Source organism: Oreochromis aureus, linkage group 11 (assembly GCF_013358895.1).
Source record: "Oreochromis aureus strain Israel breed Guangdong linkage group 11, ZZ_aureus, whole genome shotgun sequence".
In the NCBI taxonomy this organism is placed as follows: Eukaryota; Metazoa; Chordata; class Actinopteri; order Cichliformes; family Cichlidae; genus Oreochromis; species Oreochromis aureus.
Genome location: NC_052952.1, coordinates 1,481,951 through 1,505,947, shown reverse-complemented (window position 1 = coordinate 1,505,947; position 23,997 = coordinate 1,481,951). Strand labels below are relative to the sequence as shown.

At 40.5% G+C, this 23,997-nt stretch overlaps 1 protein-coding gene across 4 annotated transcripts in view; it reads left to right on the top strand.

The window, feature by feature from the left end:
• The window catches only part of adcy3a (adenylate cyclase 3a), a 49,755-nt gene that overhangs the window by 3,846 nt on the left and 21,912 nt on the right, over nt 1-23,997 (top strand). For all 4 annotated transcript variants that reach the window (XM_039619818.1, XM_031734709.2, XM_039619819.1 and 1 more), the window contains 10 exons: nt 3,495-3,644; nt 7,457-7,587; nt 8,967-9,078; nt 13,019-13,146; nt 13,587-13,745; nt 15,040-15,205; nt 15,378-15,497; nt 18,030-18,172; nt 19,875-20,036; nt 20,281-20,368. In XM_039619818.1, the coding sequence (XP_039475752.1) occupies nt 3,495-3,644; nt 7,457-7,587; nt 8,967-9,078; nt 13,019-13,146; nt 13,587-13,745; nt 15,040-15,205; nt 15,378-15,497; nt 18,030-18,172; nt 19,875-20,036; nt 20,281-20,368 (1,359 nt within the window). The remainder of the gene's footprint in view (nt 1-3,494; nt 3,645-7,456; nt 7,588-8,966; nt 9,079-13,018; nt 13,147-13,586; nt 13,746-15,039; nt 15,206-15,377; nt 15,498-18,029; nt 18,173-19,874; nt 20,037-20,280; nt 20,369-23,997) is intronic.

The window sequence follows — 23,997 nt, the reverse complement described above, 5'->3', positions numbered from 1 at the left end:
TTATTAGTTATTATTAACATTAGTGCCACAGGTCTGCCCTGACACTCGTGTTTGATCGCCAAAAGAAAATCAACAAAAGTATGGACCAGTATCCAGATGAAACCAGAGTCATGAAACTGCATTATGAACAGGAAAAGTTTCTCATTTATGGTAAAATTATTATTTCAACTTCTCAGTAACTAAATCTGCCATTCACATATAACAGCCACTGTAATAAATATAAGTATCCATATAAAGTATTGGGGAGAAAGTAAATTATTCCATTTCATATGCTTCTTTTACAATGGCCACTTTGTTCAGCTATTTCTTTGTCTTTTTCTCAGCAGTTATCAACACTTTGAGAAGATATTTGTCCTGGACGTACAAACCAGTTAGTGTATTACCTAAATATACAGTATCAAAACTACAGTCAAACTCCAAACCTAATGTGACTTTAATTTGTGCCACTAAGTCTGACCAATAACGTATGTGATAGTTATCATCTGGTGTATTATTAGATCCAAATCTGTCATCTAATGGAAAAGCTAATAAAATTCTTCCATGAAAATTTTCTCCACTGGTTAGAACTGGAGGTGCTGTTTTTTTTAAACATATATTTGTATAAAACTCACCTATCAGTGCTATATTTAGACTTTGACTTATATAGACTTTGTCTTTAATGAGGACAAAAGTCAAAGTTTTTTTTCCCTAGTGCTTCTTTTTTTTAGCAGAGCAGAGGATTTGCAACGCAGCATTTCTAAACATACTATTTTTATTATTTCTATAGAAAACATAAATTATTTCTGTTTGCAAACAATACAAGAATTATTTCAGGGAAAAAAAATGTTTGCGTGGTTTCTCTCCAGCTTCCTTCCACAGTCCAAAGACATGCAGTTAGTGGGTTAGGTTAATTAGTGAGTTACAGTCTGTCTCTCAGTGTTAGCCTTGCATCAGCCTGGTGACCTGTCCAGGGTGTACCCTGCCTCTCATCCAATAGTAGCTGGGATAGGCTCACTCCCCCCACAACCATGAAAAGGATAAGCAGAAGATGGCTGTGAACCAAAAAACGTATTACCCTGCTGAAAACGCCACCTTTTATTGAGCTATATCTATATATGTGTGTGTGTGTGTGTGTGTGTGTGTGTGTGTATGTATATATATATATATATATATATATATATATATATATATATATATATCCATATATGTATGTATATGTGTATATATATATATATACACACATACATATATGAATATATATATATATATATGGATATAGATAGATATATATATATAGAGAGAGAGAGATAGATATATAGAGATATAGAGATAGAGATAGATATATATATAGAGAGAGAGAGAGAGAGAGAGAGAGAGAGAGATAGATATAGATATAGAGATATAGACATAGATAGATATAGAGATATAGATAGATATAGAGATATAGATAGATATAGATATAGAGATATAGATAGATATAGAGATATAGATATAGACAGATATATATATATAGATACATAGAGATATAGATATATAGATATAGACAGATATAGATATAGACAGATATATATAGATACATAGAGATATAGATATATAGAGATATAGAGATATAGATATAGACAGATATATATAGATACATAGAGATATAGATATAGAGATATAGATATATAGATATAGACAGATATATATAGATATTTAGAGATATAGATATAGACAGATATAGATATAGACAGATATATAGAGATATATAGAGATATAGATATAGAGATAGATAGATATAGATATATAGACAGATATATATATATATATATATATATATAGAGAGAGAGAGAGAGAGAGAGAGAGAGAGAGAGAGATATATAGACATACATACATACATACATACATACATGTGTGTGTGTGTGTGTATATACACACACATATATATATATATGTATATATATGTATATATATATATATATATATATATATATATATATATATATATATATATATATATATATATATATATATATATGTATATATATATATATATATATATATATATATATATATATATATATATATGTATAGGTGTATGTGTGTATATAACCCAGGGTGAGACCTAAAACCTGCAGGACACCAGGCCTCGAGGCCTGGACTTGGACACCCCTGCTCATAGAGCGCTTTGAGTACTCCGGGAGAGTAGAAAAGCGCTATATAAGAATCAGTCCATTCACCATTTAGACCCATAGAGGAGGTGGGTGAGATGAATATGTTAGCCAAGGCAATGTCTGTTATGAACAACACCTCTCATCCCCAGACTGTTACAGCCACAGTGTAGTACTGAGCACTATCGTAGGTGCTTTGTCCCGACAGCAGTCAGACTGTACAATACAAAATAGGATAAAAGTACATGTATATTACTATCACTCCCACTTTATACGCATATAAAAAAAGAAAAAACTGTTTACCTTGCCTTGTTTGGTATTTTTACTTTAAATAGTAACCATCTGTACATAGTATGGTATTTTGGCCTTTGTGTGCTTTGTGTTTCTATTTTTATTATTCTAATATATCTCTAATTCACTTTTTCTTTCTGTCTCTTGTGCTGCTGTAACAAGTTAATTTTTCTGGAGTGGGATTAAATAAAGTTTGCGTCTACAAAACACAGACAGGTTTTGTTACCTATTAATTGAGTAGATATAACGCTATCTGGTTGTCTGTTTTGAAGCTCCTTAAATCCCCAAACTCTTTCTCTTGTATAAATGCATCACTTTTCTTTTTCACATCCTTTTTTTCCTCTGATAAAGCGTTTTTTACGCGAGGAAGGCTTTTGGATGGTTACAAGACAGCAGGAATACATATATACAAACAATACATTTAAAACAAGAGAAAGACCTGCAGGACAGGACAGGTTGCAAAGTACTTGGAAGTAGTGCAGAGGACTTGGTCCAACCATAGAGAAAAGAGTACCATAGTAACATTAGCTAGCTGATGGATTAGTACTCTTGCCGAGCTCAGTGAACGTTTATGCAGTTAATCAATTAGTTGCGTAGTTTTGATGGGTGACTGTGGATTTGTGGGCGAAACATTAAAATAAAACTGTCAGTGTGAAAAAACACTGTCAAACAAAACCCCACCTTAAATGTACAATTACACGTTTGGAATAAAAACTTATTCATTCCCATTCATCCTATTCATTTTCTTCTACTTATCTGATTGGGGGGGAGCTATCCCTGCCATGGGGTACACCCTGGGCTACACAGAGAGACGGACAACCATTCACACTCACATTTACATCTACAGTACAGGCAATTTAGAATCACCAGTTAGCGTAACAACACTGACTGCATGTCTTTGGACTGAGAACATGCAAACTCACAGTGTATGGTGGTTATAGTTGTACAGGATTTCCATTTTCTGTACTGTTTTAAATATATGTGAATTTTTAAAAAGTAAATTGAGTAATTTATAAACTTGTAGGAGTGCAAAGAGGTGAAATTATGAATGTACTCTCACTTCTTGTTTTCAAGCTTCTAGCCAACCTTGTGATTTATGTTTGTGCCATCACTGTGGGCATCATGTCGTACTACATGGCCGATCGGAAACATCGGAAGGCCTTTCTGGAGGCGAGACAGTCACTGGAGGTCAAACTCAACCTGGAGGAGCAGAGTCAACAACAGGTCAGAGGACAGACACTGCACTGTGTGTACAGGCAACTTGTGTCTTTGACGATTCATTTTATTATTGAACAACTAAACCTGAATATTTAAGATAATCAGAGTTTTGGCTTTTATATCCACAATGACTGGGCAACTATTGGTGTGCAGAATACAACCAAATACAACTAAATTCAAAACTGAGATTTTCCCATTTCACCTATTTTCATCTAAGTGAGAATAATAAACAAATCTAAATTTACAAATAAAGATTTCTGACATCCACCTATCCATTGTCCTCTGCCTTATCATGGTCGCGGTGGGCTGGAACCAAGAGGCAGCGAACAGCCTGGTGAGGTCGCCAGTCTGATGCAGGGCTAACACAGACAAACGACCATTGCGACTCACATTGATACTTATGGGCAATTTAGAATCACCATTTAACCACTAATTGCTTGTTTTTAGACTGTAAATAATACATTTAACATAAAACTCTAAATTCTATGCTCAAAATCAGTAAAAAAAATGTAATTTATTTACATGTTGCTGCTTTCACTTTCACTATTTGTTCCTTGTGAAGTGGTATGAACATTCCAGCATTTCCTATATGTTTGAATTGCTCCCAAAATTTGTGTCTGCGCACTTTTTAAATGCATGTGGGAAATTGCTGTGGTGATTTGGGCAGGTAAAATAAAAATTTGTATTTCGCTTTTTAGTACATGTGACTTGTGTCGGAGGAGCTGCCCAAGTCCACAGTGAAACACAGAGAACAACTCTACCAAATATAAGTTATTGTCTGGCTTTATGAAACCAACAGGGCTTCATAGATGTGTTTCCTCTGTTTGTTTAGATAGCAGCACTCACTTTAGAAAATATGTACGCGTTATTTGTATGTTGGCGTGTTTGTCTGAGCTGTTACCGTATCAGCAGTCAGCTCCCCTTCTGCGGTTGCATCTGTGGCCGCTAGGCAGCCTAAATTACTATTACTATTATTTATGGAACAGATGGTGTGTGTGTGTGTGTGTGTGTGTGTGTGTGTGTGTGTGTGTGTGTGTGTGTGTGTGTGTGTGTGTGTGTGTGTGTGTGTGTGTGTGTGTGTGTGTGTGTGTGTGTGTGTGTGTGAGAGAGAGATTGTGAGAGAGTGCAAGTAAGAAAGACATTTCAAGTGTGAATGTGCTATGAGAAGAAATTGAGAGGAAAAGTAACCCAACAGTGATGATAAACATGTGAAAGAAACTCCCAGAATACTGATGGAAGAGCATGGGGTGGTGAAAGATGAGAGCTGCTGACCAATCAAGAGGCATCTGACTGGTGATGGTTGCCGAGGCAACCAGCCTCCTGAGTCAGTGTCAGCTGTAATCACAGAGCCAACCTATTCAGCCGTTTGATCCTTCTTGGCCTCTCTGTTGAATTTTGATAACAATATTGAAAGCTGCTGATGCCCAGCCCGCCTGTCGGTCTGTGTGTGTACTTGTGTGAAGGTGTGTTTGAAATATGTACAAACAATAAGTGTGTCTAGGTGTGTGTGTGTGTGTGTGTGTGTGTGTGTGTGTGTGTGTGTGTGTGTGTGTGTGTGTGTGTGTGTGTGTGTGTGTGTGTGTGTGTGTGTGTGTGTGTGTGTGTGTGTGTGTAATGTTTGAGAAAAATGCTTGTTGGATCTGCCAGTTATCCCTGTAAAGAGGATCTGGACTGGCAGGGTCAGTGATATTATGCAACAGGGAATGAAGGAACTGGACTACTGAGCTGGTGATGAGAAGATTCGCATGGCTCTAACTGCTAAACTCGGGATCTCTACCCTACTTCATCTGACTGGGTATCCTCGCAACTCAAGTGCGATTCATGAACCACACCCACTAACAGGAGCTCTTCTCTATGACCCGTGCACACATTTCAAGGCTGTGCACAACCTGCAAGAACTTTCTGATGCTCATGCGCAAGTTTTGACCTTTACTATTTCACAAAGAGTGAATAAACACAATTTAGACTTTTGAATGAGGATATTTTATCTATACAATATAGCAGGACCAAAGCCAACGCTTAATCAAATAATAATAATCACTTAATCAGATCACCTAAATTTTACCCTAATCTAAATAATCTACTTTATGCTATCGATCTCTGACATCAATCTTAAGAACAACGAGAGAGAGCAGGCACATCCAGCACTGAGATGCACTCCACTCCATGCTGTGCCCAATAACGTCCAAATGGGGAAGCAGAGACTCGCTACAAAGTTTGGTTAGCTTCTTTGAGACGGCAATCCAAGATCCTAGAGAAAAAGCCAAAAATTATAATTCCAGTTCAAAAGTCCACAGTGGTTAAGTCCAGAGAGGTTAATCCTCTGGTGCTTCTGCTGATATTTCCAACTGTGAGCTCCAAGGCTTTTCTTCTGATGTTGTTTGCCACTTCTTTATGGAAAATTAGAAGAAGAATCCCAAACCTTCTTAGCCGCACTCTTTTATATGCTTTTGGTGATATGCATCGCCTCCTCTCTCTCTCGCTCGCTCTCTGTCTCTCTACACTAATATTAACTACTAATATTTTTCATGCCTCACACCTGTTGTATACGTGCATAACTCATGCACACGCTCACACTGTCCATGCTGTTGGCACATCTAGTACTTTAATGTAACTTGCTCCACTGTGCTTCCTCTTTTCATCTCAACACACATAACAATCAGTACAAAGTTCAAGTATTAGTACCATTTGTATTTGAAAGTTCACATATACATGTACCCTGTTATAGCACTCCGTATTACTTTAACCTTACAAACTGGGTGTTAACTCCTGTATTTCACTTTTGGATTTCCTTGACACACTGCAGCCTCACTGGCTAACAGTTTGGAGCTAGTCAACTCCCTGTAAACACAGCAAGGGGGTTAGGGGGTTAGGGTTAGGGTGCCTTTGTCATGCTTAAGGAGACCTTTAGACCTTTACTTATCTCCCTTATGTATTGCTCACTGTAACTTCTTGAGTTCTTTCCTTTGAACTATTTTTCCATTCTTAACGTTGCTGCCATTTCCTAAAAGACTGAGAAAAGTGCAATAATGACCTAGTGAACAACTAGGGTTGTAGTTGCACTATATGTTATAATTGTGAAATGCTGCTGGAATGCACATTACAAAGAATATTATTATCAAGTGTCATCAGGAAAAAAGCAAAGTAGCTCAGAAGCTGTTTCTGAAATACATCCTCCAGATCTGAGGTTCCTTGGTCAGATGAGAGCCTTCCAGCAATTTTTGGATCTGTGGCTTGGCCTCCTTCTCCTAAAACAGAATTTAATACGCTGCTCTGCAGCACCCCTCTGCGAATCTCTACCTTATCATGGTGGAGAGGTTTGTGTGTCCCAGGGATCCCAGGGGCTATGTTGTCCGGTAGGGCCCCCTTGGTAGGGTCTCCCATGGCAAATTGGTCCTGGGTGAGGGTGGATATTGTAGTACGTTGGGGTTTCTCCCAGTGGATGAGAGGGTTTGTTCCATGCGCCTTCGGGTCTGCTCTTGTGTGCCGAGTGGTGGTTCAGAGTACCCAGCCTTCTTGGAGTCTCTGGGCAGGGTGCTTAAGGGTGGAGTGCCCACTCCGGGTCAGGGATAAGTTCCAGCCCCAAGTGGAGGAGTTCAAGTATTTTGCGGCATTGTTCACAAGTGACCGCGGAGAAGGGAGCGGGAGATCGACAGACGGATTGGTGCTGCTGCTCCAGTGTGCATGGCAAAGTGTCCTTATATTCAAGCCAAATAGAAAAGCAATAGGATAGCCAGTGCCTTCTCTCTGAGGGACCTGATTATTACCAGTGTTGTTTTCTAATATTCTCTGAATGCTTTTGTTTTTGTCTTCCACAGGAGCGTCTGCTCCTCTCCATTCTTCCAAAGCACATAGCTGATGAAATGCTTCAGGACATGAAGAAGGGACCTAGTCAGAAAGAAATGCAACAGTTCAACACCATGTACATGTACAGGCATGAAAATGTCAGGTAATGTGGTACCTCTATAAACTTAAACCATCAAGGGTTCTGCATGTCTGTGAAATATGAGTCATATGATTTTTGTCATGGTTTGGGGATTTGGGTTTTATTTCCTTTGGTAATTCTCAATTCTTGTTAATATTTGGCTCAGGATTGGTTTGACCTGTGTTGACTTTCACACCTGTCCCCAGTTGCACTGCTGTATTCACTCAGTTGCCCACTACAACTGTATACTCTACAATTTCCACCAGTGTTTTTTGGACTTTGTGTTACTTTTGATTTCTTTGCATTTGAGCTATCAGAGTGTTTTACAAACTGTCTTTTGTATGTGGGCGATCGTGGCTCAAGAGTTGGGAGTTCGCCTTGTAATCGGAAGGTTGCCTGTTCGAGCCCCGGCTCGGACAGTCTCGGTCGTTGTGTCCTTGGGCAAGACACTTCACCTGTTGCCTACTGGTGGTGGTCAGAGGGCCCGGTGGCGCCAGTGTCCGGCAGCCTCGCCTCTGTCAGTGCGCCCCAGGGTGGCTGTGGCTGCAATGTAGCTGCCATCACCAGTGTGTGAATGTGTGAATGACTGGATATGTAAAGCGCTTTGGGGTCCTTAGGGACTATTAAAGCGCTATATAAATACAGGCCATTTTTTGTCCTGCTCTGGTTTTTGGGATTGTTCCCAGCTTCATTGTTTGTGACCACTGCATGTTTGAAATTAAAGGTTTGGATTTTGTATACTTTATTCTTCCTGTCAGTTGCGTTTCGGTGCTTTCTCTCAGATGTTACAATTCTAAATTGGCTTTAAATGTAGCTTGTACTCTAAAGTGCTTTGAATAGTCAGTAAGACTAGAGTGAGGCTATATAATATATTGATCAATCTTAACGATGCCTTCGCAGATGTGCAGAGTACTCTTATCATGTGAACAACAGTGTGCTGATAACAAGCTAAATGCGAGACATTACATCTATGATTTCAAAAAGAATTTGGAATTTTGACATTTTTACCATCTGTTGGTTTTTCCACCCCTCTGCTGTTCAAAAATGAGTATGCATATTTTTTTAAAGAAAAGTTTTGCCTTTTCATGTTTGACATATTTTCTGTAAAAGAACAAACAAACAAACAAAACACTATAGGCTTTAACAAGCATATAAGTCATTGCATTCTTTATTTACAAATTGCTCTTTGGGACATGGGTGGTATATATGTTAACATTGATGGATGAGAATATTGTAAAAAAAAGAGGCCACCAACTTGAAAATAAAAGCCAATGGTCCCATTAGATTTGCTTATACTAAGCTTCTTCTTGAAGTATTGAAAATGTGCATGAAGAATTTTTTTAATGTAACTGTAGAAGAATGATGTCAGTAATGTGTATGTTTTTTTTTTATATCTCTTTCAGTATTTTGTTTGCAGACATTGTGGGCTTCACCCAGCTGTCGTCTTCTTGCAGTGCTCAGGAGCTTGTCAAACTGCTTAATGAGCTCTTTGCCCGCTTTGACAAACTAGCTGCTGTGAGTTTCACAGTGTAAACTAACTAAAGTGATGTCATTGTTATTTGTTGTTATTTACATTTTTCAGGTTTAGACTGAAATCTTTTTATGGGATTCATCAAGATTACAAGAAATACTAATTTAGAATCCATCTCTAACTTTTATGTGAGTTATGGGAGGTCTTTTGAAATGATTGTCACACATCAATCATTTGTTGTAACAATGCTTCTTGGCAATAAATATTATGCCATTGGAAAAAGCCTGTTCATTTCCCCTTAAATGGTGCCACATTTGTAAGGAAAATGCATTTGTAGGTTGCAGCCATGAAAAACTTGCCAAATCTTATCTGCCAATAAAAAACAGCTGGTTCTGCTGTTGTTTTGACCTCTGGTACTCAGGTGCTGACAATCAGGTACAACAATGGTCTGCTACAATGGTAAGTCGGCTTCAGGCATGCCACATTTGACTGATCTGGTTGTCCTATGGCTTGTGCCGGATATCGCTTTGTATTAGTTCTAGGGGATTATGCAACGCGATATACGGAGGCAGTGCCACTTGCGCACGATTTCTGCAAAGAGTGTGGGGCAGGCACTGTTCCAGGTCATCTCCCGAGTCGGATCCCAAAGAGATGCTGACTGACCAGGGCACATCATTCACGTCTCACACAATAAAAGATCTGTACGAATTATTGAGCATTAACTCTGTTGATGAGGGATGAGTTGGGGCCAGAGTGCCAAATTCAAACATTCCCGCCTCTCTCCATTGTGATAACTATGTCACACAGGCTCAGAGAGCAGATGTTGCTGCATTACAACAGCGTTTTGCAGACATGTTCTCCCCCTTGCCTGGCCGTATCTCATGGAGCATGAGAGGCAAATTGTTCAGAGGAAATTTTCCGAAATTCTGAAAATGGGAGTAATAAAAAAAGTCACACAGCGTATGGTGTAGCTCCATGGTTCTTGTGGTGAAGAAAGATGGGTCTATACGGTTCTGTGTGGACTACCGCAAGGTGAATGATATGTCACAGTTTGATGCTTATCCCATGCCCCAGGTCAACGAGCTCATGGACCGGTTAGACACTGCTCGCTTTTTCACAGCAGCAGATGGGCACGTTCCCAGAGTCCCTGAGGCAGGCAGGGCTCACGGCTAACCTGAAAAAGTGTGCGGTTGGATGGAGGGAGGTACAGTATCTGGGGTACCACTTGGGAGGCGGGGAGATGTGGCCACAGATGGACAAATCAGCCGCCATCGCATCCTGCCCGTGTCCCAAGACCAAAAAAGAGGTGAGGTGGTTCTTGGGGCTGGTTCGTGCCCAGCTTTGCAGACCTGTGAAGTGCAAGTGAAGAAGACTCTCTGTGGGGAACCTCTGAACTTTTCCCTCCCTTTTATTCTGCAGACTGACCCCTCAAACAGAGTGCTGGGGGCCGTTTTGTCCCAGCAGGTAAGGGGGTCGATCGCCTGTTCCTGTACATCAGCAGGAAACTGTTGAAGTGGGAGGCCAGGTACAGCACGGTAGAGAAGGAGTGCCTGGCCATCTGGTGGGCAACTGCCCTTTTACCCTGTGCTCGGATCATGCCCCGCTGCAGTGGCTCCATCGCATGAAGGATGCCAATGCCCAGATTATCCAGCGGTATATGAGCGTATGTGGCGTCAGGGGAGACTGACTCATACACCTGACCTCATCATCTAATTATGTCTCCCCTGTAAAAGATGTTGCCTGAGGTTGGGGGTGTGTTGTGTGTGCTACAGAAGCAGGTCAGCTGCAATAAAGACGTGCAAAATTGCAACGCTGCTGTTGTCAGGCCCGTCATTGTTGCAGGGAGACTACCTGCCAAATTTGGGAGTGGAGAGGATGCAGTGGCCTGGCTACAGTCCTGTCAACCACATTGAACAGTTATAGGATCAACTCAGGTTTATTGTTTGTGTCAGATTGATCAAAACAACCGTACTGTATAACTTGTGACAAATGCTGCTTGAAGAATCCCACAGCAGTGATGACCAGCATGAGGAGGAGGTGCCAGGCTTTTTCGGCTGTCAATGGTTCTTTCACATGGTACTGAGGCCCCTGCTTGTTAAAAGAATAAACTTTTTAATTTCCAATATCTCTTATTTCTTCAGCCTACAATCATCCAATGAATGACAACAAGCGAATAGCAGCATAAGCTGCATTGGCAGACAAGTATTGGCAAGTTTTTCATGGGCACAGTCCACGTATGTGGCTCCTCAATCCATACATGTATTTTCCTTCATGTAGCACCGCATTTAAGGGAACACAACAGGCTTGCCAGTGGTAAAAATTTGTATTGCCAAGAACAAAACACACATAAATTTGTGTTACAACATAACACAAATTTTGTGGTAAGTATATATATATCCATGTTTAGCAATGGTTGCTGTGGTTTCATGTCAGTGGCTCAGTGTTGATGTCAGTTTATTATTATGCATATGTATTTATTTTTAGAAGTCAAACGGGCCAACATGCTAAGAGCATAAATAATCTCTGCCTCCCTTCCACAGCATGTCTTTTGTCCTGTCTCCCTCCTCTCAGCCCCAGTCGGCTTGCTGCACATGGCTGCCCCTCCTTCAGAAACTTTGATTGTTGCCGTTCTGTCTGTATAGTTATAGGGTCTTTATCTTACAATATAAAGCACCTTGAGGGGATTGTTGTTGTAATGTGCCGCTTAATAAATCAAATTGATTTGAAATGAATTGTAAACAACAATAAAATTAAAAATTGTAAAACTCAGGTTGCGGGCAGCACATTTAAAGCTAATGGTAGCTGATTCAGTAATGAGGAAATCTGTAAAGGAGAAACAGCAAGGAGTTTATTTCTACCTAAGATTACACCTGCAACACAGGACCTAATCACTGAAACCTCGTTCAGGGTAGGGATAATTGCACTATTAGAAGAAGCTGCTTTTGGCTGTTGCCTTGTTCACATGGGATTGCCACAGTGGGTAGTTGCACATGTTTGATGATTTGGCAGATATTTTCTGCTGGATGCTCTTGCTGACACAGCCCCAAAGGGATTCATGTCTCCTCCCGAACAGGGTTTGGTTTGTTTGGCCAATGTGTGAACTACAACACCGTGGAGGGCTAATTCCACTATGACACTGTGGAAACCATATTTAGAAAATATACTTTAAACTTTGTTTATTGAGATCTTTTGACGTTTAACAGGATGTGGGTGCCCTATCTCCAGGCAAGATTTACTGTTCTGTATGCCGTTCATTGTTTACAGTCCAACATGACTTACAAACTAAAACCAGAAAGCTTCTGGTGCTAGAGTCCTGTATTTTATCTACAGATTCTGCATGCTCATGTGCAAATATCTCTGTAGAGATCCTGTCTTAATTGGTATGAGGCTGTACCCCAGTTTGTCATCATCTAGGAAATGCTCATTCTCCTCTTTGCTGAAAATGAGGAGTTTTATACCACTGCAATCACCATGTTATTGCATGCCTCCATTCTGGCTGTGAACATGTCCCCAGTTCTGGTTGTGTATAAGCCCAAATGTCAAAGTTTACATAAGGTTTCACCAGTGTGAAACAAATTTTCTGGGTATCTGCGTGACAGTAGAGCTCTATCCTTCTAAGTTGCCTAGCTTAATATGTTAGCATTAACAATATGTCAATAATGTTCGCAGTCCCCTAAAAACCATATAGTATTCTAATTCTATAGTGCTGCTTTGCATTATTTCTTATTAAAGAAGGCGTGACTTAATGCCCAAGATTAAGCTTAGCCTATGAGCAAATGAAGTAAAAAGACAGCCCGTGTGCTCGCCTCCATGCAGCCTGCTGATGTCTGTGCTAACTGCCATCCACTGCATGTATGTGTTTCTAGCAGTTTAATAGTCACCCATTGCTGCTGTTATACCTGCTAAAAAGACAGCTGGATAAGCAGCTAGTGATTTGTGTCTGATCTTTATACACTGTCTGACTAAAACATACCTACCTTTCAGAAATACCACCAGCTAAGGATCAAGATCCTGGGAGACTGCTACTACTGTATTTGTGGGCTGCCGGACTACAGGGATGACCATGCCGCCTGCTCTATCATGATGGGTCTGGCCATGGTGGAGGCCATTTCGTGAGTATGAACGAGCATGCATGAGGAGGGGGCGGCCTGGGATAACTGCCTGATTCTAAGCTTTTCTAAAGATCAGACAGTTTCATCTACATTATTATGGGATGTAGTGGGTTAGTCATTCTGTCCACGGTGTGGGATTGATCACACTGATGGACTCTTATTGACTTTTTGTGGATTGCAGCTGTGATGTAACAGTGAGAGGTCATTAAACACAAATTGATTGCGATCCATCATTTTGGTCAGACTCCAGAACATTGCTGTGCATGGGTGGATGGAATTTAGTGGTACGTCACAGACGGTGTTTCCTGTGTTGCTGGAATGTTTTACTTCTTTTGTGGTAATCAGGCTTTGAGACAGCTTGATTATTACACCAAAAAAAAGGCTACCTGTGCTTCCTGCTGCTTTGTTTTTAATGCTGCTGCTTTCTGAACTGACCACAGGTATGTCCGAGAGAAAACCCAGACAGATGTCGACATGCGTGTTGGAGTGCACAGTGGTACGGTCCTGGGAGGAGTGCTGGGTCAGAAACGTTGGCAGTATGATGTTTGGTCCACAGATGTCACAGTGGCCAATAAAATGGAGGCTGGAGGGATCCCAGGGTGAGAACATCAGCTTCACTACAGCGTAGTTGCATTGATCAATACTGATTGGACTGTGTTTCTCAGATGGTCCAATTTTCCCTGTTTCTCCTTTGATTTGAGTGTTTTCATGTGTCGGCTCATGTAAATATCATGCACAAAGTAGATGTGCTGTGTTTTAGTTTTTAGCTCACTGGATATGTGAATTATGCACAATTTATCAAAGTTCTTACTCTGAACCAAACATTTATATCATCTTCAATCATTTGCCGTGTTTTGTCTATATCAGCTAAATGTCAAAGTGTGTTTCAGAGTAGAGAAAAGTCACAGGACTATTCCCAGCCAGAAACAAATTATTCTGATGCTGCAATAATTGACTGAGAGATCGGAAACACTAAACCTGAAACTGGTACCTGATTAAACCACTTTTGCCTTTAAAACTGACAGACGGTGCTGGTAACCTTCCTCAGAGACTTTGGTCCTTAGCTTACATGTTGTGTTGACGTGACATGTAAATAAGGACGTGTTGCCTCGCTGTAAGCTTAATGACCATTAAGGCATTGTTTCACCCAGAGAACTGATGCTCACTGGATATTTCCTCTTTTCTGGGCCACTCTCTTTAAACACTCGGGATAAGTGATTCCAGTAGATCAGTCAGTCTGACACCAACAACTCTACCATGTTGAAAGTCACTTAAATCGTCTTTTTTCTTTGAACTTCATCACGTCACCTTCACCATGTCTACATGCCTAAATTGATTTGCTACCATGTGAACGATTAATTATTTGGTGTGATTTTTCGGTCTCTCTGCTAACAGTAGGCTCTCTGCACCTTAATGGGAGATTTCTCTCTGTTTTTTGTATCACCAAATTCACGACAGTTTGGTGCTCTCTTCTGGTTATTTTGGTTGAAACTGAAATGTCAGTGATATTTGTTCATACTGATTTGCTATTTTTTTAAACATTTATAATTGGAAGTTATATTATTATATTTAGAATTTTTAAAAAGCTGTCATGATTTCCTCCCGATAACCAGATAAGTGGACAAATCTGATACTGTGAACCCCACCATCAAATGTTTTACTTTAAACTGCTTTGATTCTTTGTGGTCTTTGTATTATTTTCACAAATTTAGGCTTTAAATGTGCACATATATACATTTAGTGTGTATTGAAATTTTAGATTTGGGAATAAATGCATAACCCAAAATACTCATACACAAAGCATCACTTAGCACAGCACTTTGAAGTAATGTGGAAGTACAGTTGGTAGAAAGATGGCCCATGTAATCTATGCCACCTTGTATGTGTGTACAGCCGAGTTCACATCTCACAAAGCACCATGGAGTGTCTTCATGGTGAGTTTGATGTGGAGCCGGGGAATGGAGGTGACCGCTGTGACTACCTGAGGGAGAGAGGCATAGACACCTACCTGGTGGTTGTTCCAAAAGCACCTTTGGGAAAGAATGGCATTAACAGTGTCGTAAGTAAAACACGCTCCATACCTGCTCTGCAAATATTTCTATAGTCAGTGTTTACATGTTGTGAATATGTTGCTGGCAGTATGTCGAACGTCCAAAATGCATAATATAAACAAAAGTCATTCAGTTCTTCATAATAAACTCAGTACTTGCTGTTTGCTTGTTTCACATTAGAAACTGTCCGTAACCTCGTCCAATGGAAATTCTCCTCTGCTAATCAACACCACAGACTGTAATGGCAGTGTCCACACAGCCTGCACCACACCAGAGGAACCAGAGGAACTGGACACAAGGGTAACCAAAGAGTCATCTCATGACTTAGATTGGACTAATGATGTTTTCACACATTAACAGGTGCCTGAAAGTCCTTCATCACACAGTGCTGCTATTTTTCCTGTCCTTGTCTGTTCTGATTGTGCCAGACTTTGGCATTCTCATTCCCATTTTGCATTAGCGTGGCTGTAGCTCAGGAGGTAGAGCAGGTCATCTACTAATCGGAAGACGACCTGAAGGTCGTCACTTACCTGAGCAAAGACCACAATATCACCACATTACCAGCTGACACGGGAAGGTGCACTGCTGTTCTAAACACAAACACACAAAAATTACCACAGTCCTCAGTGAGAACAGTACTTATAGACCAAACAGCCACTTCAAAAAAGCATGGCACAACATAGAAGAGCCACCTCCACAGGACAAGACTCGGCGGTCCATCTGCATCTAAAGGTCAAAGGTCACTCTTTCGAGGATGCCAATGTTCACATTTTGGACAGAGAGGACAGATGGTTTGAAAGAGGAGTGAACGAAGCATCTATGTCCACTGTGAGCGACCATCTTTGAACAGAGGGCGGGGTTTACGACACCAACTGTCTGCCATCTATAATCCAGTTTTGAGATCCTTCCCAGACGCCTTAACGCCCACTCACATCCTGGGCCATCTGACCTCAGGAAATCACATGATAGGGTGGGGCCAGGTTTCACAGTGAGCTCACCCGAAACCCTGGCTGATTGCGACCTACACCTGCTTTCACACCTTGGCTCGTGTGATTAGGTAGAGGATCAATAGGAGGTCCGTGACCCTCTTGGGGAGGGACACGCCCACAGGGCTTAAATCTGGGACTCTCCACCAGTTGCTCTTAGAACTGAAGAAGCTTCTCGGATGAAACGTCTTCAAGAAACTTAAAGAAGTCCAGATGCTTTTCTTTCCAAGCTCTTAGACTACGATGACCTGGATGGGTGAGAACCTTCACAGAGACACTAATTGGAAGGTTAAGTATCCTTGGCCAAGATACGGACGTTTCTCTCGGATGCTTTTTCTTTTTCTTTTTTTGATTTTGTGAATGTTAGAGAGCACTCAGGTAAAGGTGCTCGTATGTCTGGATCTGAATGAGGCATGTTGTATAAAGTGTGTGTAAGAAGAGATCACAGTTTAAAATATTTTGAATGTATAAATAGCGACCTGTACTGTTCTTAGTGAAAATGTTAATTTTGATTGAATATGGACCAATCTGTAAATTTGGAAATTGAAAAAAAAAAAAACATGAGCATGAATATGCCAGTACAAACCAGCAACTGCTGTTATACCATTTCTTTTCACATTTTATCAAGTACGGGGACCGTATGAAATTGTAAGATTTGAAATTGCTGTTTTTTCTCACTGTTGACAGGTAAACGGTGTCTGGAGAGTAGTGATTGGATAGAGCTCAGAGCACATGAAGCTCGATGTGTTTTGTTTATTTTGAGCATGCAGTTTGCTGAGGAACTTTGTGCAGGGGGATTCAGCATAAATGTAGTATTTAGTGTTGTCTTACTGTTTATATTTCCTGCACAGTTGGTTTGGAGTAATGACAATAAAGAGCTATTCTATTCTGTTCATGTAATTGTAACTAAACTTTTAACTAACTGATATGAGTGCAGGAAGAAAGTCACTATTAGATTTGTTTCAGAGCAGCTGTCAAATTTATTTGTTAACATGACAAAAAAAATGATAAATTAATACATTTGAGGAAAAAGCTTGGAATGATCAGGATTTCTGCACTGATTCTCTTAAAATGTGGTTTTATTTTCATACATACAAATCTGTCTAAATTAACAATAATAAAAAATATAACTTTACGTGTCTTTAATAGACATTATATTAAATGGTTATTAATGGTTAACATAATGGCTTCTCCTAAAGCTACAGTGTAGGTTGTGTGGTGGTGTGTTCTTTGCAGCAAAGTTGAATCTGTGTGAACTATATCTGCATCACTACGACAGAATAAGCAGCATTAGATGCACAAAGCTGGATTCTAAAGTTCCACAGTGACACAAACTGCATTTTCTAAGAGTGAGCATCCTGCAAAGATCTGTACCATATCACAATGTGCATTCCTGAAAAAGGTAAATAATAAGAATAATAACAAGAACACATTTGCAAAAATCACATTCAAAACCCATTTAAATTTGTGTTCATGTGTTCAGGGTAATCACTGAATAACAGGCAACCACAAAAGAAACCACTGCTCTTCAGACAACGTGGCAGCATGTGTCAGGTGTCTGAGGACCACAGATTCTGGGATAATGTTGAGTGAAGAGATTAGAAGTTTAATGTTTGGCAGGATTCATCAGCAGCTCCAGGAAACATCTGATGAAACTTGTTGCTCTAGATCCCCCAGAATTCACCTCATTTTTTCCAGCATGCACTTTGAGGCGTGTTTAGCGAAGACAGTCTAAATGTGTTTATCTATTTAGTTACTCTATAATTATGAACTGGATAAAGAGCAGACCCCATTTTTAGGCAAGAAATAAACTGTCCTAAACTGTCCTCTAACCTTTGGATTGCAGGTGGTGAACCCATCGTTTCCTAATCCCCGAAGGAGGCTGAGGCTGCGGGACCTGGCTGAACGGGTGATTGATGCTCAGGAGAACGAACAGGAGCTCAACAAACTCCTTAATGAAGCTCTGCTGGAGAGAGAGACGGTTCAAGCGTAAGTGAAAACCCTCACATCACTGTGAAGGTGCTGATCAGCGATACTGGTTTCTTGTTATGCTGCTAGTGCTTCAGTGGGTTATCACTGAGTGAGGGGTTGACAAGTTGACTGTTGGTACTTTTAAACATCCTCACACCAACAATGCCATTTACAGAGAGATCACAACTTTTTAAGCATCTTTGTCACTTATCTTCCACTGTTTGTGGAAAATAAAAGGTTACGGTCAGGCTGTGGTGATCAGCCATTCTTGGGTTTCTACTGTTGGCCAAAGTTTTTTGGTGACATTTTTTTCCTTCCTCATTACTTTTTTTTCTCATTAGTTTTGCATTGAGCAAGGATCAGTGTCACTATTGGTTGAGGCGATAGCTGTTACCCTACAGAGGTTGCACAGGTAGTCCAACTCACACAGATGACACATCAATACCTGCCATTGCCAGAACGTTTCCTGAGTCTCCAACCATGTAGGAAATTCCAAGATATCAACAGTTACTCTTGGACCGGGCAGCAGAAAGTGATTAACCCATCAGCAGGACCGATGTCTGAGAAACCTGAAGTCCTGACATTCCTTTTTGGGTTGTCACTGCCTGGCACTGTGGAGCCAGAGTGGCAGGAGTGAGAGGCAGGGTACACCCTGGACAGGTCGACGCCCACATTCACACCTATGGGTAATTTAGAGTTACCAGTTAACCAAACCCCACTAACTGCATGTCTGTGGACTGTGGAGAGAACCCACGAAGAGAACATGCAAACTCCACACAGAAAGACCACAGCCTGATGGTGGAATTGAACTCAGGACCTTCTTGCTCTGAGGCAACAGTGCTAACCGTTGTGCTGCCTAAATTATTGTCATTCTGATTCATTACTAAAGCTTAGCTTTGACATCTAGCAATAGTGTAATAGATATTCCTGAAAACCAGAAAAACCCATGTTCCTGGACTACATTAACGGCTGCATCAGTGCACAGCTAAGTAAGCTCCTGTGATCTTCACAGGAAAGAAAACAGGAATGCCTGGTGTGGGGTCATTGGCTATTGTAAGGGGGTTGGGGAACGCCATGTCCTTGAAGTGATTGTCTGTTTTGGACAGATGTTGTACTAGTGGAGCTTCCATGATTGGTCACACCAGAGAGTGCTTCCCACTGTGAGATACCACGTGAGCTTTGAAAGGGAACCATCAGTTGAGTTTCTGTTAAATTCCATGATGTGTTTTTGAAGTGGTCCTTTAATTTTTTTGAGCAGTATACTTAATCATCTTTAACCTTCCAATCCTGTATACACATGTGGGAAAAGTGGAGCCAGTGATCAAACCAAATCTCTGAGTGAAGTTCAAATAGACTGCAGAGATTTTCTTTTCTTGCACATGGTGTATAATATGTTATAGTATTTGTTTGCAAATTGGCAAACTGCAACTCTTACTCTAAACTAACCTACCTGTCTTAAAATACCATAAATAATTAAGACTTAATCAGTCCATGTTGTCATTGGTATGGTTTGGTTACTGGCGTGACCCTGGTTCTCTGAAAACCAAACGAGGTATCTCACCCAGGCAACCACATTCTGCGTGACCAATCATGGAAGCTCCACCTCCACCGCGTCTGTCCAGGACAGACCATTCACTTCAATCGCTTCACTTCATAAGATGGTTTATAATGTAACAACCAGTGTGCTACATTCACTGTCACTAAGTTTGTTGTTTCTCAGTCTGAAGGGGAAACACACCAACAAGCTGTCCCTCAGGTTTGTGGATCCAGAGCTGGAAACACGTTTCTCTGTGGAGAAGGAGAAACAGAGTGGGGCTGCCTTCTGCTGCTCCTGTGTGGTTCTGCTCTTTACTGCAGTGATGGAGGCGCTCATAGACCCCTGGTGAGTTCACAGGTCTGTTTTACTAATTCACATTTTGGGCAGGATGGTTTATGTCACCTACTCTCCTAAGAACAAAAGAAAATGAAAGCAAAAATAAGCCTAAACACTTTGGTAGTGTAAACTGGAAATAATAACTGTAGTTATTTCTCTGTGCTGGGAGAGATCCATCTAGGAACACTGCTCTTTGCCACGTTGCACTGGAATCACTAATTACTCTCCACTGTGTTCACTTGTTCTGGAACAGGCTGATTGCAAACTACATCACCTTTGCAGTGGGGGAAGTCTTACTGCTCATCCTGACCATTTGTTCTTTGGCTGCCATCTTCCCCAGAGTGAGTTATAACACATTCTTAGATTTCATTTACAGAGTTCTTTTATTTTTACAACCTTGTTCAGGTATAGAATCGACTAATACACACTGAATGTGTTTCATTAAATTGTCCACAAGCAAGTTGTGGGATAGTTTGGATATATGTGACCTCTCATCGATTTATGGGTCATTACCTTCTCCTCTGATTGTACTCACAGTAAATCCTCTGGAAACCACCAGTGTCATTTTGTCTCACATAGGACAAAAATCAATTTGGTCTAGCTTTGTGACATGTTTGTGTGGTAGGGCAAAGCTGGATTATTGGGAAAAGGATTTTAAAAAGTAACAAAATAGTAAGTTTAAATATGTGTGTGTGTGGGTGGGGGGTGGGGGTGAGGCTATTTTAATGTTGCTACTGATTTTTTATTGCTAACACGATATAGAAAAGGTATCACTTATTTGTCTAGGTTTCATAAAGTTGTATCTAATGTATTGTTTAGTTTCCCTTTAGCTAGCTCTTTGGTTAAGTTTGGGTGCTAAAAGTACTTTGTTAGGTTTAGGATTATCACTTGGGTTAAAATTCAACTTTCCCATTGTCCAAAGACATCGGATGATAAGCTAATTGGTGATTCTAATTGGCCATTGAAGTAAGACAGAACAAGTTTCCATAGCGTGCTAAATGTGGTCCCAAATGCACAAATCATGTATCGGCTCTTCAAATGTTTAAATTCAGACTTACAGTTCTACAAGTTTATTCAGTTTGTTTTGGAGCGTTTGGGTTTTTCCCATATATACAGTGTATCACCTGTTGCAGTCTTTACTGTACCCTCCCCTCACACAGCCCAGTTTTTCACAGACAAAAACACCTACTAGACAAATAAGGTGAGGAGATGACAGAAACAACGTTCTCTGCATATGTGGTCACAGATTTAAAACTGTTTTCCTCCTGTATCTTTAATTTCACGCTGATTATTATGAATCAGTATAACTGCTACTCTCAAACACCTCTGTATTGTATCACTTACATGTGTCTCCTATAGAGTCACAAATAGAGAGAGAAATGGTAGAGAGAGATTATATTGAGAGGTCACAGGAGCTGAAACAATAGATACGAAATGACTAAAATAAGGACCAACCTTGAAAATTATTCCTTTTTTTGCTTTTTAAATTTAGATGATAGTGGGTGCAGTGGTGTGTTTGCGTTATATACAAAAATAATGCGTACTTATTGATATCACAAATCTAATTAACAATCAATTAATATGCAACTAAAAACAGAAAATGGAAAAATGTTTAAAAAACTGTCTTAATTAAATTTTGACATATAATTCAGGTAAGTAAAGTCAGGTAAAGTTTAAGTCTGAGTCACATCTGCCTGACGATATAAATGTACTGAATAAAAGGCGTGTGTTTAGCATAGAGTACTTTTTCAGTCAGTACTTTTGATCCTCCCTCTTCATGGAAATTTAGATGTATTGATATTTTGCAGTTGGGTGAATATTGACAGCTGATGTCACGGCCTCTGTTCAGCTCAGGGCAGCAGCACACACTAATTACATGTACCGAGAACTGCAAGGTCACTATAAACACTGCATGTAGCTCTGCAGGACTTATCAGTGTTACATCCAATATAACAATGTCATAGGCCTACAGTATCAGTGTCTGTTTAAAGAGGCTAAGTATGTGGTCATCTTTACTCAAGAAAGATAAACATAACTGAGAGGATTAATAATGCATTCATTCATCTATATGGCCCAGATTCACAGTTTTGGTGTTGTGAAAGGCTTAGAGACACCTAAAAGTGTCTGTCATGTTAATAAATCCCATCCATGCACTTGTTACCATGCACAGTTGCAGTTTTTGCATACTGCAGGTTTGTGTACCTCAACCATGAACTATTGCCCAAAGTATTTGCTCGTCTGTCTTTGCAAGAATTTAAATATTTTGTGTTGCATTAAATTCTTAATCCATAGTTTTGTTGTGATGTTGGCCCATCAATTATAACAGCTGTAACTCTTGTGGGAAGCCTTTCCAAAAGCTTTAGGGTTGGGTTTAAGGGAATTTTAACCATTCTTCATTATGACATTGTTCCAAGTGAGACAAGAATGATGTTGGATAGGAAAGCCTGGATTTTTTTTCCCTCAAAGTCTGGAGCATGAAATTGTCTCAAATGTCTTGGTATGTTCCTTTTCCTGGAACTAATGGGCCCAACTCCTGAAAAACAGCACCAGTCAGAGTCCTGGCCTACGCCAAACTCATACTTGTCCATGGAAGTGCCAGATGGAGAAACCTGATTGGTCACTCTAGAGCAGCGGTCCCCAACCTTTTTTGCGCCACGGACCGGTTTATGCCCGACAATATTTTCACGGACCGGCAATGAGGTGTCGCGGATGAATACAACAAAATAAAACTAGTGCCGGTACCGAAAAAAAGAAGATTTATTCATAACACACGTGAAAAGACCCAGGAAAACCGAGTTAAAGATAAAAACGATAACAAAATAACGTTGAAAACCGATAAAAACCCTGAAAACCATACATTTCACACCTGAGGCTCAACTCTCGCGGCCCGGTACCAAACGACTCACGGACCGGTACCGGTCCGAGGCCCGGGGGTTGGGGACCGCTGCTCTAGAGAACACGTCTCCATGCTCGAGTTCAGTGGTGGTGTGGTGCGATGCAGCTGCGCAGCCATGGAAACCCATACTGCGACGCTGTCTACGCACGGTTCTTGGGCTAATCTAAAAGCCACATTAATGTTGGAGGCCTGTAGCAATCGAGACCGCGGTCGAACATTTTATAGCTGAGTTGCTGTTGTTCCCAATCGCTTCCACTTTGTTATAATACCATTATAATATAATGTTGTAATACTGTGCTGTATTTAGTAGCAAGGAAATTTCATGACTGGACTTGCTGCGCAGGTTGCATCCTATCATGGTACCACATTGGAATTCATTGAGCTCCTGAGAGCGACCCCATTCTTTGATACACAGCAGTCTGCAAGCATAGATGCTTCATTTTTTACACCTATGCAAATAGAAACAAATTCAGGCTACGTCCACACGAGCCCGGATACATTTGAAAACAGCGCATATGTCTGAAAACGCTCCGCGTCCACACTAGCGTTTTCAGTCGTTTTCACAGAGTTGTGCGTCCACATTGAAACGCCGAAAACGCTTACGTTCCAGTCCTGCGCATGCGTGAAACACAAGACGATTCGATCTGCCTCATTTCTGTCTGCCGTTTATTTACTTTCCGGCTCTTTGAAACGTCGCAGCAAAATGTGGAGGAAAAGCACCGAGTTTTTTAAATGGACTAACAATAAGGTGGAGTTGTTGCTGCGAGTAACACAAAAGTACAAAGTTGCAAAAGCGAGTGAGAATTAAAGAATTTGAAGAAAAGCTATCTGGAGCATGTACAGACTGATATTAATCTTTAATAGGCTGTCAAACAAAACAACTGGTGTACAATGCCCTCCGCTATCTTAGTTTAATTGGTCACATGACTGCATCACATGACTAAAACGTGTCATCGTTTTCGAAAAGGCTCCGGGTTCGCTGTCCACACTGCGACGCAAAAACATCGTTTTCAATTGTATCCGCTTTGGAGAGCGTTTTCAAAACGCTGCGTTTTCCTTGACCGTCTCAGTGTG